Source organism: Scardinius erythrophthalmus (assembly GCF_964197995.2).
Source record: "Scardinius erythrophthalmus genome assembly, chromosome: 24".
Lineage (NCBI taxonomy): Eukaryota > Metazoa > Chordata > Actinopteri > Cypriniformes > Leuciscidae > Scardinius > Scardinius erythrophthalmus.
This window is the reverse complement of record NC_138244.1, coordinates 6,173,746-6,187,610: the sequence shown is the minus strand read 5'-3', so window position 1 is coordinate 6,187,610 and position 13,865 is coordinate 6,173,746. Positions and strand designations below refer to the sequence as shown.

General features: G+C 40.1%; 1 protein-coding gene across 1 annotated transcript in view; it reads left to right on the top strand.

Annotated features, from left to right (window-relative positions):
- Positions 1–3,827: 3,827 nt before the first annotated feature.
- The window catches only part of syt7a (synaptotagmin VIIa), a gene marked incomplete at both ends in the record, with an annotated part of 134,923 nt that continues 124,885 nt past the window's right edge, over positions 3,828–13,865 (top strand). The window contains one exon of the mRNA XM_081355628.1: positions 3,828–3,861. Within this exon, the coding sequence (XP_081211754.1) occupies positions 3,828–3,861 (34 nt within the window). The remainder of the gene's footprint in view (positions 3,862–13,865) is intronic.

The window sequence follows — 13,865 nt, the reverse complement described above, 5'->3', positions numbered from 1 at the left end:
CTAACCAGCATTAAAGATGAATGGTTCGCAGCAGGAGGTTTTGCTCCTGTGAGAGGAAGGTCTGGAATTGACTAGAAATTCATTTCTACGGCCAGCGATGATGTTCCAGAAGGTCGCCTGCTGTTTTTCTCCACTGCATAAATGATCCTCCTCACACACTGAGAGAAAGACAGAGAGAGAGAGAGACAGAGAGAGAGAGAGAAATCAGGGCCATCTCTATTTCAAAAGTCACTCGTTTAGAAGGACAGGACTTTTAGTACAAGAGCATTAGTGCAGATCTCTGCGGGGTGTCATTAATTACACTGATGCTAACAAATCCAAGGCCCTGTTTACACCTGTGTTAAGATGCCGTTTGGTCGATCGGATCACACAAGTAGACGAGGGAGACACATTCCTGTTTTAATCCGTCTCTTTTGTCCACTTTCAACCACTTCTGTCCTGATTTCTTTGAGGGGAGGGTTTATGGGGGGGTAAATGTTTGGACTTTTTCAGATCTTTCAATCTAATGGATATAATAAGCTTGTGCAAATTACATATGAACATGACAGACGGAAAAACACACGGAGAGCATCAGCTTTCTGCTCTGACAGACACAAGACCAGCCGAACGCTGTGTGTGTGTGTTAGAAATCAGGAATGGAGAGAGAACATTGTGCTTGGTACATTTTTCATCTTCAAACCAAACTTGGGTCTTCAGCCGACAAAGTTTAAATCCCGTCTGGCTCGAGCTCTTCCCATAATGTCACTCATTAGATCAGTAGACGGAGAGTAGAAGGTCTTTAGTGGCTGTTTGAACACATTCGTCCACATGAGTGTTTACACTATGAAAGCAATCCGGTCAAATGTGTTTTCAACTCCCTCTAGAAGTGTCTGAGAGTGGACAAGCTCAAAACGTTTTAGACCCTGTCTACACCTGTATTTAGTGTCGTCCACATGTGATCCGATCGACCGAAACGCATCTTAACACCAGGTGTAAACAGGACCTGAGATTTACCCGCTCGTGTAGCGTATTGTGTCGAGTAAATGGCAGTATTGACATTTGAGCAATATTTGGGCTGCATTGGAATAAGCCTCCATGTGGAAATATGAATAAAAATAGCCTACATGTGTCAGTTTGTGATGAGAATGAGTGTGCACAATCTTACACCAATTATGTTTATTGATCTGACAACGCGTGTTCGTTTTTCCCCCTTCATTTTGCCAAGGAAAGTTTTAAATGGCATGTAAACGCCAGACTACCCTGACAAAAACTACTAAGACTTCTTTCTCAAAGTTCATACATTTTTAAATTATATATATATAGTATAGTATAGTATTGTGTGTTTGTGTGTGTGTGTGTGTGTGTGTGTGTGTGTGTGTGTGTGAGTTACGATATAATGTACCAGCCCTTCCCCCATTCACTTTCACTCTATGAAAAACATCTCTCCTTTTGAATCCCAGGAAAGAAAGCACACAATAAATGTTTGATGGTGAGCAAATGCTGACAATTTTTTATTTTTGTGGTAAACTATTCCTTTAACTGTATGTGAGTTCTGCTTGTAATGGCACAATCTCACCGCTAGAAGTCGCCACTTTGACGCGCATCTCCTCCGGTGTGTGTGTGAGGCGTGAATGGCGTGCGAAATGAGTGAACGCGCAGGGGTTTAGCGGGTTACTGCGGGATAGGACGATCGGTTGCATTAACTCTGTGGTTCTGCTCCTCTTCACGGGCCCGTAGAGGCCGTGTCTGTGCGTGCGAGCAGGGATGATTAGGCGGGGCGGGTGGAAGCCTCTGGGACACGGGCTCCTTCTCCATCGGGATGGTGGCCGAGCAGCTCCACCTGCGAGCATCATCTGCGCCACCGGTGCTTAAATTGGATGTTATGCAACAACGGGTTAATGAAGCACAGCTTCAGTTAGTGTTTCACTGGCTATACGGTACCAGGTGCATGTTCAATACTCAAAAGATACAATACAAGCAGGATTGCGTTACGCATCCCAGCGCGAGACAATTAATCCAATAGTGACGTGTACTTATATTTCACTACTACTAATCCAGCTTTACTAATATTTAGTGTTTTCCAAATATTACTAACAAAATGTCTATTCACATCACAGTAGGCCTATACACCGAAACAGACCCTTTTCACAGACTGATAATGACGCGCTTTAACCGGTTTTAAAGGTCATCCTGCAAAGTTTTTTATATTTTCATTTAAAAAAATGTGTGTAGGCTACATTTATAAAGCTATACTTTGTATTATATTACATTTGCATCAATGTTTGCATCAATTACAAAAAAAAAGGAGTGACGGTAAAGTTGACATCTTTCTGTCTTCTGACTGCCATTACCAATCTGTATTTTTTTCCTCTTTTTGAAAGTTGTGAAAACACTGCTGTGGAGTTTTTCTTGTGCTATTTGAGCAAATTGGATCACACAAAAAATATGGTCTCTCATTCACCGCTATAGAAGTTTACCCAACTATGACGACTTCCGCTTCTGAGAGACACTGAAAAACGAAAAGGGTCAATAGCTTTTTAACTTGCCATACAGTGTGGCTGCATCTGAAATCTCATACTTTCTTAAGTAGGTACTTATTTTGAATAAGTAATTACTTCACAACCGCTAAAAAAGTATGTTCTATAGGCTGTAGTATGAATGTAATCTAGACGTAGCCTACTACATTAGCCATGTTGTCATTATCATGTGACCTACTTCAGTGCCATCCATAAATCCTCTCCAGTGGCCTCATGGGATAGCAAAGTGTCCATCATATGGACACTACACAATCTCACCAGAAGAAGTTGGTCATCCGGGCACTTTTTGCCTTGAGTACTGTGAATTCAGACATACTTCTTCTGTCACATACTGTTTTTCACTATAGTGAAGTATGCGATTTCAGATGCAGCCTGTGGTGAGTCAGATTGGTTACTTAATTAGTAGCTTTAGACTTCAAGACGTTAAGTCTAGTCTAATGAACAGGTGTTTCCATTGGTACTGGAAAAACATTAGTACATTAGCAAATGGAAAGACATCAGAAATGAAAAAAGTAATTAAGTAGCCTACTAGTATAGTTACTAAAACTAGAAACATTAACAATTGGAATGCATACTATTCAGAAATTAGTATTTGATACAAGCTATAAGATTACTCAGTTGCAAAAATCTACAATTTGTTACCAGTAACAGAGTAATAATTGTCACTATAGCAGCAATGGAATACATGCTCTTATATCAATAATCCTAGTGATTTAATGATTAGAGACTATGAATATGCACTAATGAGATTGAAAAGTAAACTAGTCATTCAGTGTTTATTGTATGTTTTCTGATTAACAATAACATAGAAAAGAAAAATATACCGTTGGATTACTTATAAGTAATAAAAAAAAGTACTAGTGCAATAAAAACAAAAATATATAGACTAGATTATAGTTGTTTTTAAGGAATACGTGTCAAGGCAGCCTATATCCTGGCACAGACATTTTGCACATGCTCAAACCATTCAGGCTGCATCCGAGAAAAACCTTTTAAATAGTCAAAGCATTGATAGATGTTATATTAGGGATGCATATAGACACAATAACAGCTATGAAGCATCCGCTACCCCAGCCCACCCCACCCGCGGGGCAATGTCTCAAAGCACGTCACCGTGAGTGTGTGTGAGGAACGAGAGAGAGAGAGAAAGTAGATGTGTGCAGACAACCTGCTCGCGCGTAATTCTGGGAGGAGGACTCTCCGCCGAGCAACGACACAATAAACACTCACGGAACCGCGAGAGTTTCCCCCGGTGGAGTAACAATAAGCACTTAAATCATCCAGCCAGGAGTCCATCATCAATCTGCAGACATGTATCTGAACAGGGAAGAGGAGTACGGCAAAGGTGAGCGCTTTTGTTTCTGTTGCCATTAAACTTGTAGGAGTATCTTCTCCCCTTGGACTGGTGCCTGTGGCGCGGACAGGTCTGGTGTGGAGGCACGGGGGTGTGTTGGAGATGGTAGGGCACCTGTCACGGGGGTCATCACTTCTTTGCCCCCTTGTTTTACATCATTGTCCAGGCGCACACATACAAGCGCGCGCACTAATGACTGTTTGACATTGTCACGCGCTCTCAGGGCATTTGCGTTGACAGCGATTACTGTTGCATGCTGTATTTGATATATAACTTTGATTTGAGGTCCCATGAAGGTCTGGAGGATCGACAAGGATCGATCAGAGCTACTTGTTGTGCGCTTCGTCCTTGGTAGATCCTCACATGAAGAGACTTGAGGAAGGACATACGACTAAAACACAAGGTCAAAGCAGGTGCCTCGTCCCCGGTATCCGCATCACCGCGCGCCGATCTTTGTGTTAATGTGATTTATTTTTTTGGGTGATGATTCCGCGGGCGTTTTGCTGGGGTATCGTGGGCTGTTATTTGTGTCAGCTCTCCCACGTGTTTCCGTAGCGTGATTCCCCGTGAATTCGCTGGGTGTCCACTACAATTTTCCCCGGTGTCCCTCCCACGGTAAATGAATTCGCTTCGGGGCTCCGGAACGGAGGTGACTGGAATTAAGAGTGGACGCGTTCGGGTTACGCCAGCAACACCTGCTGCTACCGAGAGCCAGCAAGCAAAAGACGGTGTTTGATATGCGGTAATGGCCGTGAGAAGATGATAACCGTAGCGTGAATGAAACTGGGGGTTTGGAAAGGAAAGGTGGGCACGGATAAGCCCTCAAATATCAGGACAAACCCGCTTCTGAAATGGGCTCTGGTTTATAAAAGGTCGATTTTTTCCCTACAGCACCTTCAAATTTACTTGTTTATCCCACAAACACAAATTGGTATAGGTACACATAATGAACATTTGCAAAGTGTTTTTTATAAAGATGCCTGAACTGGTTCCCTAAAATAACCACACAGGATCACACAGCATAGCCTACTGTATAAGGAAATGCTCCGTGTTTGCTTGAAGGTTATCATAATTACTGTTATGTAATCCTAATTAAGACATCATTTAGTCAATTTGTCAACAATCCCCATGAGAAGGTTCAGTCAGGTTTTGCTTTTTTTTAACATCCCCAAAAGGTTAGCAGAACATGTAATAGCTAGTAGTATCTTTTGAATCCATTAAAGATTTGTTCAGGGATTCAGTCAGTGACCTTTTCTACATTGTTACGCCTGTAGGTGGAGACAAACGTATCTTTTGTCTGTTGTGAGCGTCATTGAGTCATTTACGTTTTGCTGTGTTTTAATAAACTGCGCTTGTTTGCAAATCTTCTTAGAAACTTGGTAAACCGACAGTAAAACTGTCATAGTGTGTAAACCTCACTCCCCTGATCTCAAGAGGCGCGCTAGCGACTGCGCTCTCTAACCGGTCACATAAGCATCATACGGACTTTTCAATATCATTCGTTTAATGTCACGTCCCAGTTCGTTTTCAAAAGAGGTGTCTTATTCAGTGCTTCTCTTCAGATTAAAACACTGGCTTGTTTAGGCTGGCCATACACTTGAAGATTTCAACCCCAATTTTGGGCCAGATTTGCTACCCCCAATGATCTGGGGTGTGTGACCCGATTCGAGGGTTCTCGCAACTGACTTTTCGTCCAAAAAATACTCAATTCTGTCAGGACCACTATCGTCAAAGACGATTGACAATATTAGCATACAGTTTGGATTGGCGGTATTGTTTTGTTCTGGGCAAGAGCAGCAATAACCCCCAGAACAGAACTAACATAAATGTATTGCAGATATCGTTGTCAATATTTTAATGTACAACATAATTTGAGAAATTAGTTTGATTCAAGGGGAATCAGAATGCCAAATCCTGACTGACGAGAGGAGGAGCTGGGGAGGGAGGAGGGTAATTAGCTCCTGAGAAACGTGATAGCTGCTGATAATACTGAAGGAGCTTATAAGGGTTAATGCCCTTCGAGGTGTCGATTGTCAGGTATTAATGGACGACGGCAAGGCGTGCGCGGAGGACGGTTGCCTCCGCCGAAGTCCATATATACCTGACAATCGACACCTCGAAGGGCATTAACCCGCTTATACCATGGTCACTTGTCAAATAACACATTTTTAAAACATTAGTTTATATTTTAATTAGTTTTACAATCGAAATCTAAAGTTTTTACAAACAATAACTTGGTTTCCCTGGTTACGCCTGATGGTTTATTTAGCAACCGGAGATATTTATAGTCCGCTCGATTTATAGTCCGTATAGATACTTTGACTGCCTGTTGCTATGGTTACTCACAGCTGATGTAGCCAGCGCATTTATTTATTAATTTCGAACGGTAAACAGTTTCACCAGAACTCCTTTACTAGGTATCCTCTATCACTTTTTAATGGACACCCTGCAGCCAATCAGAATCGAGTATTCACCCAGACCATGGTATAAATGTATACAGTGATAGGCGTTGATTTCCTAGGTAGACGTGGATCAGCCGAGAGTCAGCTGATGCGAGCTTGACTAACGTGACCTGCCAGGACTAACGCTACGTTTGATTTGTGTGGCGTCGTTACGATTATTTTACTGCTCCCAATCACGTCGGAGCCCGCACGATCCCAAATCGGAAATATCAAACATGTAAATATCAAACACGACTCTTCACCGTGATACCCGCGACAACCAATAGAGTGCAGGTATAACATCACTTTGTAGGCCAATCGGCAGTTAGCATCACGCTGGCTCCCTCGACAAAAACCCAATAGAATTTTGCCATAGACTTCTTGATTATCGCTAAAAACAAGCTCTGTGATCAACAAAAGCTTATGATACTTGCACGTTTTGTCCATCAAGATAATTATCACAGATGAACGCAACTTTCATGAATTTTGAAGCCTAAATGCAGTTGCCAGAAGTAAAAAGCTAAAGGTAGGCTATAAACAAACTAGATCACGGTCCCAGGACTTCAACGTCACACTAATCCTCCGACAACTCTTCCAGTTTTTATCTAAAACATCTTCCCAGAACTTTTGAGTTAGAATAGTTTATAAGAGCACAATAATAAGCATAACAATGCTGTAAAAGCGGACTGAGTTTACTTGTTCGATGTTTAATCTCCTCGACAGCCTCTGTAGTCTCATTTAGCCACTTGTTAGCAACCGCCTTTTTCAAGACACGTCAAAAAATCACGAGTGGCGTAATACTGATGTATTTTATGTCGTAGAATAAAACATGAAAGTGTCTTGAGCTTGTGTTCACCACAGACCTTATTTCATCCATTTAACCGAAATCCCATTAAAAAAAACCATTGATTCCGGGATGATGTGCTAAAATGCAACTTGCTTCCGCGTTTTGCCCTACAAAGTGATGCCATACCTGCACCAATCTATGAGAGCGAGCTTCACCATCCGGATGTTGTGTGCTTATGAAAGGCAGCCTCAAACATGCCACGAAAGTGGAGAATTGAGAAAGAAGATTCTTCCCGTAAAACAAAACTCACGCCAGGAGAAGCAGCTGACCACGTCGATCGTCCTCCGTTTGTTTTTCTTCTCAAGTTTGATCTCGCGAGTCTCCATGAGATCTCGTCTCACTATGAAGATGTTACATCGACAGGTGTGTGGTCTCGCGGTCCGGACGAATCTTCTAGTGTGCATTCGGAGGATTATAATGCTAAAAATCGGCTGAGGTCTATGTCCGTGGTCACTGGTCTCCCACAGTTTTAAAATAAATCGGTTAAGATTTGAAGATCCTCTCTAGTGTGTCCCAGGCCTTAGTGATTCCCTTCAGTGTGTTCAACCAATGAAAAACTCCTTCATAGAATGTGCTCGAATGCTATTGGTCACGTGCAACGAGAACGATTCGTTCACTTATAAGATTCATTTAAAATACTAATTCTTTCACAAACAAACCACCACTAGTGCACAATCAATCAGCAGGTGCACTCACTCATTTGGGATTTACTTTCAGTCATGGAACCGAAACCCTAGATGTTGGGGGAGTGTGTTTGTTGATGGTTTAATTGATTTGGATGTGATTGATGGAGTTAATTGATGAAGTATTTCGCAGGTGATTTTGTGTAGCAGTTCACTTTAATTATTCACACGTTTCAAAGTGGAACAACAGTTGATGTGTTTCTAGGTCATTTTTATGAGTTAATTGATAAAGAGATGTTTTTGCAAATGTTATTTGCAACTGTGGGTTTATGACCTACTAATTGTCTTCGATTAAAAACGCCAATGAGATAATACGATATTTGATATTTGAGATAACTTGTTTTTAAGAACGAATACCTAATCACTAACAGACTGTAAAGATGTTAAACACAATCTGGAGCCTCACCCCCTCTCCTACTGTTTCTGTGAGACATATTTATCTTTCATGCTTGTTACTCTTCCTTTAATGACTCGTTTTTATACGGATGACAATGCAAATGTGATTTGATTGGAGCTTCAAACTAAGCAAACCTCTTGTATGTGCCTGGCAGTCATTCATGCTCCTAAAGGGCTTTATCAATACAGTTTAGGGAATGAAGAAACAAAATCAGGTCCATTATTGATTATTGCGTCTGTGGGTGTTTCAGCGATTGATGTCATTGATATATGGGGCCACTCACAAGTATGGACCAAATATTAAAGATTGAGTCACTTGATGTAAAAGTTCAGGAATTGGTTTTCATTTATCTTGTCCAACTGGGCCCTCATGCTGGATAGGTTTGTGTGTGTGTTATTAAATTGAGTGAAGAAGTGGACAGATTGCAGATGATAAGTGAGGGAATGGACCAAACGGTGAAAAAAAGTGTATGTGTAAATATGGATGTGTCACAGAGGCACAGAAGATGACAGGAGGGGTATAATGTGCTGAAATGATTGACAGTTCATGTATTATTCATGCAATCCTGTTGATCTAAAAAGAGAGAGAGAGCGATGGAGAGACACAGGCAAACAGAAAAAGAAATAAAAATAGACAAATTGTCTTCACCTCCATAGACTTTTCTTGATGAACAGCTGTATTTAAATATTGTGCGGCTGCAGTGTCAAATCAACAATACAATACAGATCCTCGGATATGCTCCATATGTAGTTGTATTGTGGATTTTGGTTCATTTTGGTTTGATTTCAGATGTGTTTAGTAGGTTGCTTCAATGAGTTTGCGTTGACATTCAGTTTAATGTCAGATTGATCTGGATGCTTCCATCTTTGCTTTATGAGCACACTATCACCTGAGCTGTAAACATCATGGATGAAACATGGAAAAATCCATTTTATTCTGTTAAAAACCCTCCAAAAAGATCTGGCACTGGTGAAACATTTAATGAAAGCAATTTAAATGTTGCTTATAGGGGTTGGACAATGAAACTGAAACACTGGCCAATAGTGTTGGAGGATTCACGCTTGTATATGCGCGGCCTGGTGGCCAATCTTCTCTGATTTTACATTACATCAGTAAGAGCCGAGTGTGAAGGCTGAATTAGCAGAGCAATAGCACAGCTGCACATTCAATATATCACACACAACACAACGGGAGACACGTAAGAGGTAAAAAGAGGACATATTGTTGGTGTGCGACTGTGCGTCTCGCTGGCTCATCTGTGACCAGGACAGTCTTTGTGGTGTGTCGAGAGCTATGCTATACAGGGTAATGTTGGCAAACCACCATGTAGGACGAACCACATCCAACAAGAGTAACTGACGACACAAGAGGAAGCTGAGAGGGAAGTAACCATTGTAACGTAACCATAAGTAACGTTTGTGATTTTTTTTCTAAATGTCGACAAAAAACTATTGTGAAATGACGGTGTTTCCATTAACCAATGTTATGTATGTGTGTTTTCCAAGCATTAATGGTAAGGATCGAGCCTTATTATACTTGTGAGCGGCTCATATGAGCTGTTTCTGGGTGTTTCTCCCTCATTTCTGCTTCGAGGTCTTGATCGTGGCATTTATTTGAGGTTTAGAATCCATTATTCCTGTAATTCTTTTGTCTTATATAAATTTAATAAAGAACTCTGTCTCTTATTCTGTCCAAACACGCCGCGTCATCTACGTCAGGTGACCTGCAAATGCGCAAACATTGTTTCCATTGCAGTTTTGCAAAATATTTCTTTTTCGAATTGCCTGAAAAACCTCCTCATGCGAGCGTAAAAACTTTTTTGTGATAAATGGGAGTTTTTGCGAAATTGACATGTTTCCATTGGCCGTATTTTCAATTCGCAATTTCAATTTGCGCAATTTGAAGGGTAATGGAAACGCGGCTAGTGATGGTTTGGACTTCAATATCATGGCATTCTCTACTGTACTTGATGGATGCGTCTCTGCCAAGAACTAGTATGTATGTATTGTGAAAAGCGCTATACAAATAAATTTGAATTGAATTGAATTGAACTAGTGAACCATTCTGGAGGACAGTGCATCTAATGGTTCAAACATTGTACCCTGAAGGGGAGCCGTGTATCAGCATGATAATACACCAATACACACAGCAAGACTGGTGACAGAATGGTTTGATGAACATGAATGTGACGTTGAACATCTCCCAGGCCCGCACATTCACCAGATCTAAATATTTTTCAGCTAAGTTGGGGTATTTTGGAGGAGCGATGTTTTCCTCCACCAGCATCACATAGTGACCCGGACACGGTTCTGAAAGAGGAACAGCTCAAAATCCCTCGGTCCACTGTGAAGGACTTGTATCTGTCATTCCCAAGATAAACTGATGCTGTATTGGTAATAGATTATTGTGGTCTAAAACCAGGTTATATTTTCATTGTCCAACCCCTGTACATTGCTAATAGACGTCAATTGATAAACATGCCTTTTGACCGAATAATGGTGTAGTTATAGCATCTGTTAGCAGGGCCCAACTGCTGAAGCTGAACCCTAACGAATTGTTCACAACCAAAACATCTTATTATAATATGAATGAGTAAATCTGCCATGTCTACAAGTCTGCAAAGACAAACAGTGTCAGACTATTATTGCTTCAATCATTTTTTGGGACTGCTGAGCTTGGCTTTTTATCTATTCATAGAAAAAAGACAACAATAGACTGCTTTAATGAATTATGAGTTATGTGATAATTGCATTATAATGTCCTTTAACAGTGTTGAACAAACTAGTTGTACGCCAAAGCAATGCATTCAGGCTACTGGCAATTAGCGTCATTTTAATTGTGCATGCTCATCAGTCATTTTTTACATTTTCAAAAATTGCTATTTGCATACCTATTGTACTTGTTTTTGGACTGAACGAAAGATATAGTTATGAAAGAAATTGCTTGTGCCACAGTTTTTGAAGTCAGGATAAAGTCAGCAAAGCAATCACACACTTTATAAAGGAAGGTTGGGTTGAATGATTTGTTCACTTAAAAAAACTCACGAAAAAGTAATGCGCGATCGAAACACAGATAGTCATAATTCTGTCTCAACAACACCATCCAAAGAGCTACAGAGCCATTGTTCCACCACAGATGTATTACTTCCAGCTTCAAGAGCTTTTAAAAACCTGCGAAAAGCCAAGTCGAAGATGGTCACAGAACCCTTTGAGAGTCGCTCCTCTGACCCGTCGTTCCTCAGAATATTACTCACAGTATCTGAGCTCGGACGACAAGGGAGAGTAATTGGAAACCAGTACCGAGCCATTACATAGAGGTGAGAGGGAAGAGCAGTGATTTTAAGCTCTGTTGGATCTCACCCTGCTCTTATGAGAAACAGGAAATTGATTGTGAATTTGAGCCTCTTCATCATAATGAATATTAGATGCCAAAATTGTCAGCTAATGAATATGTCCGTGTGCATCGAAGTTAAATGTGGCCGCTCACGATTCTTTAGAAATGATATGTTGCGTTCTCTTTCACGCGATTGATTTCATTGGCAAATGGGAGTGTGGACGTGACCTTGAATGAAGAGCGAAGGCTCCATGGTTCTTTTTCATTCTTCTTAAGGCACATTCTTCTGCAGTAAAAGTCAATTATTGCCACAGATGCTCGGCACAAACAGAGAGAACTATGTGACCTTATGACTGAGCGTGTTATGTTCCATATTTTCCAGTTTTTCATTTTCTGTTCCGGTTGTCGTGATGGCATTGGTCCATTGAAGGACACTGAATCCAGAAGTTTTTAATTTGAGAATTTTAAGTGCAGCTTTAATGGAATTATTGTTCTTAATTTGTCTCCTTTAAAATGCCGGAAAACATGGCTATCAGATAAGGCAGTCTGATGAGCGATTAAAGGTCCGTCTGTCTTATTGATTAATGCTAATTTCGACCCCCGTGGTCGGACTGAATCAAAACAGTGGCCCGAACTCTCCCAGTGCACGATGACAAATTTTTTCCGGATCAGATCTTCTGAAGCAATATTTATTGTTTCACAAATCAGTGGCGCTGCTGGCCATTAATGTAATTTACAGCGATTTAGGTTATGATGTAAGAGTCATCTAAGTGATTAGCAAGCAATGGAAACGAGAGAAGGGAGGAGAAAGAGAGGTCTGACTTTGCAGAACAACATTGTTGCTTGATATCTTCCTAACCCTACATGAAGCTCCGTCGACAGCATTTGCAGTTGCTTACCACAGAATATAATTGGTAGTTGTTTGGTTTCATGGTTACAGGAAGGCACTTACAATAAAAAATGTACATTTAGACGTTTAGAATAAAGGTAAGTGAATTATCCTCTATCATTAGTCTCAAGTTAGCAAGTTATATTACAAACTCTCTCAGTTTTTAATCCCTGTAACTTTCTTATGATACCGTTGTGCAAGAATAGCAAAAGCAAACTGCACAGGAATTATGTTATCAAAAATTCAGTCAGAAAAAGGATGATTTAGACAATGATATTCAAGTTCTTTTTAAATGCTTTTAACAAAAATATGAGCTTCTCATATCTACTTTTATACCCTCAAAGTGCTTGCTTCTGTGTACTTCAATTTCAAGTGCTTTTTCTGTAACTATGACTTGTTTTTTAAACTGTGGAACGAGTCAAAATTATTTTCCGCAGCTATCATCCTAAAACCTCAAATGCTGCAGTGTCAATAGGTCGGCACTAAAAGCAGTGCGTGCCAAGCTAAATTAAAGTGTACAACAGCATGAAAGCTGAACGCCATTTTGGTTGGGTGTGTATAACATCATCTCTTGATTGAAAACATCAACTTGATTTATCTTGTGCGGAAGATAGAAAGATTTTATTGTGTCCCAAATGATGTACGATGCACTTACTGTACACTATATGCTCTGCCATACAATGTATAAATTCTCAAATTGGACACTTTTCCAGTTAGAGCAAGTGCCTTTTATATGAATTGTACATGCGCATTTCTCTCACCATTTATACTACAAAATGGTGTAGATTAGTGCAGAAGTGTGCAAAATAGTATGCACACGTCTCATCAGTGATCATTTTTCTCACGCCAAATCAATGTGGTCAATGTGGAATGTGGTCAAAAAACTATTTGGAGAATTTGCTAATTTGGCAAATTTTCCTGAGCACTATGAATCCAAAACGTTATGGTTAACCTATTTTATGTATGGGTAAATGGCATTTTATTTAGGTAATTTTATTTTCTTTATTGTCTTTAATCACTTGCATGCAACACCAAATCTGATATATAAATTATATATATACTGTAATCGCGTCATTCAGAATGTAAATTCTACATTTACATTTATGCATTTGGCTGATGCTTTTATCCAAAGCGACTTGCATTGCATTCAAACTAAGTATAGCTATATATATTTTTATCAGTTCCTAGTAGGCATGCACCGATTTTGTCCGATACCGATAACCAATAATTCTTTATATTTGAAAGCAGATAATTGGCTGATAAATCTAAATCCAATTTTTATATAATTTTTGAGAGCCTGATTACAAAAACTAAAGTCTCACCATTAAAAGCCATGCCTCAAGCACACAATTATAATGTTCTCATTATAATTTTATGTAGCGTATATGACAGACTTGTTACATGT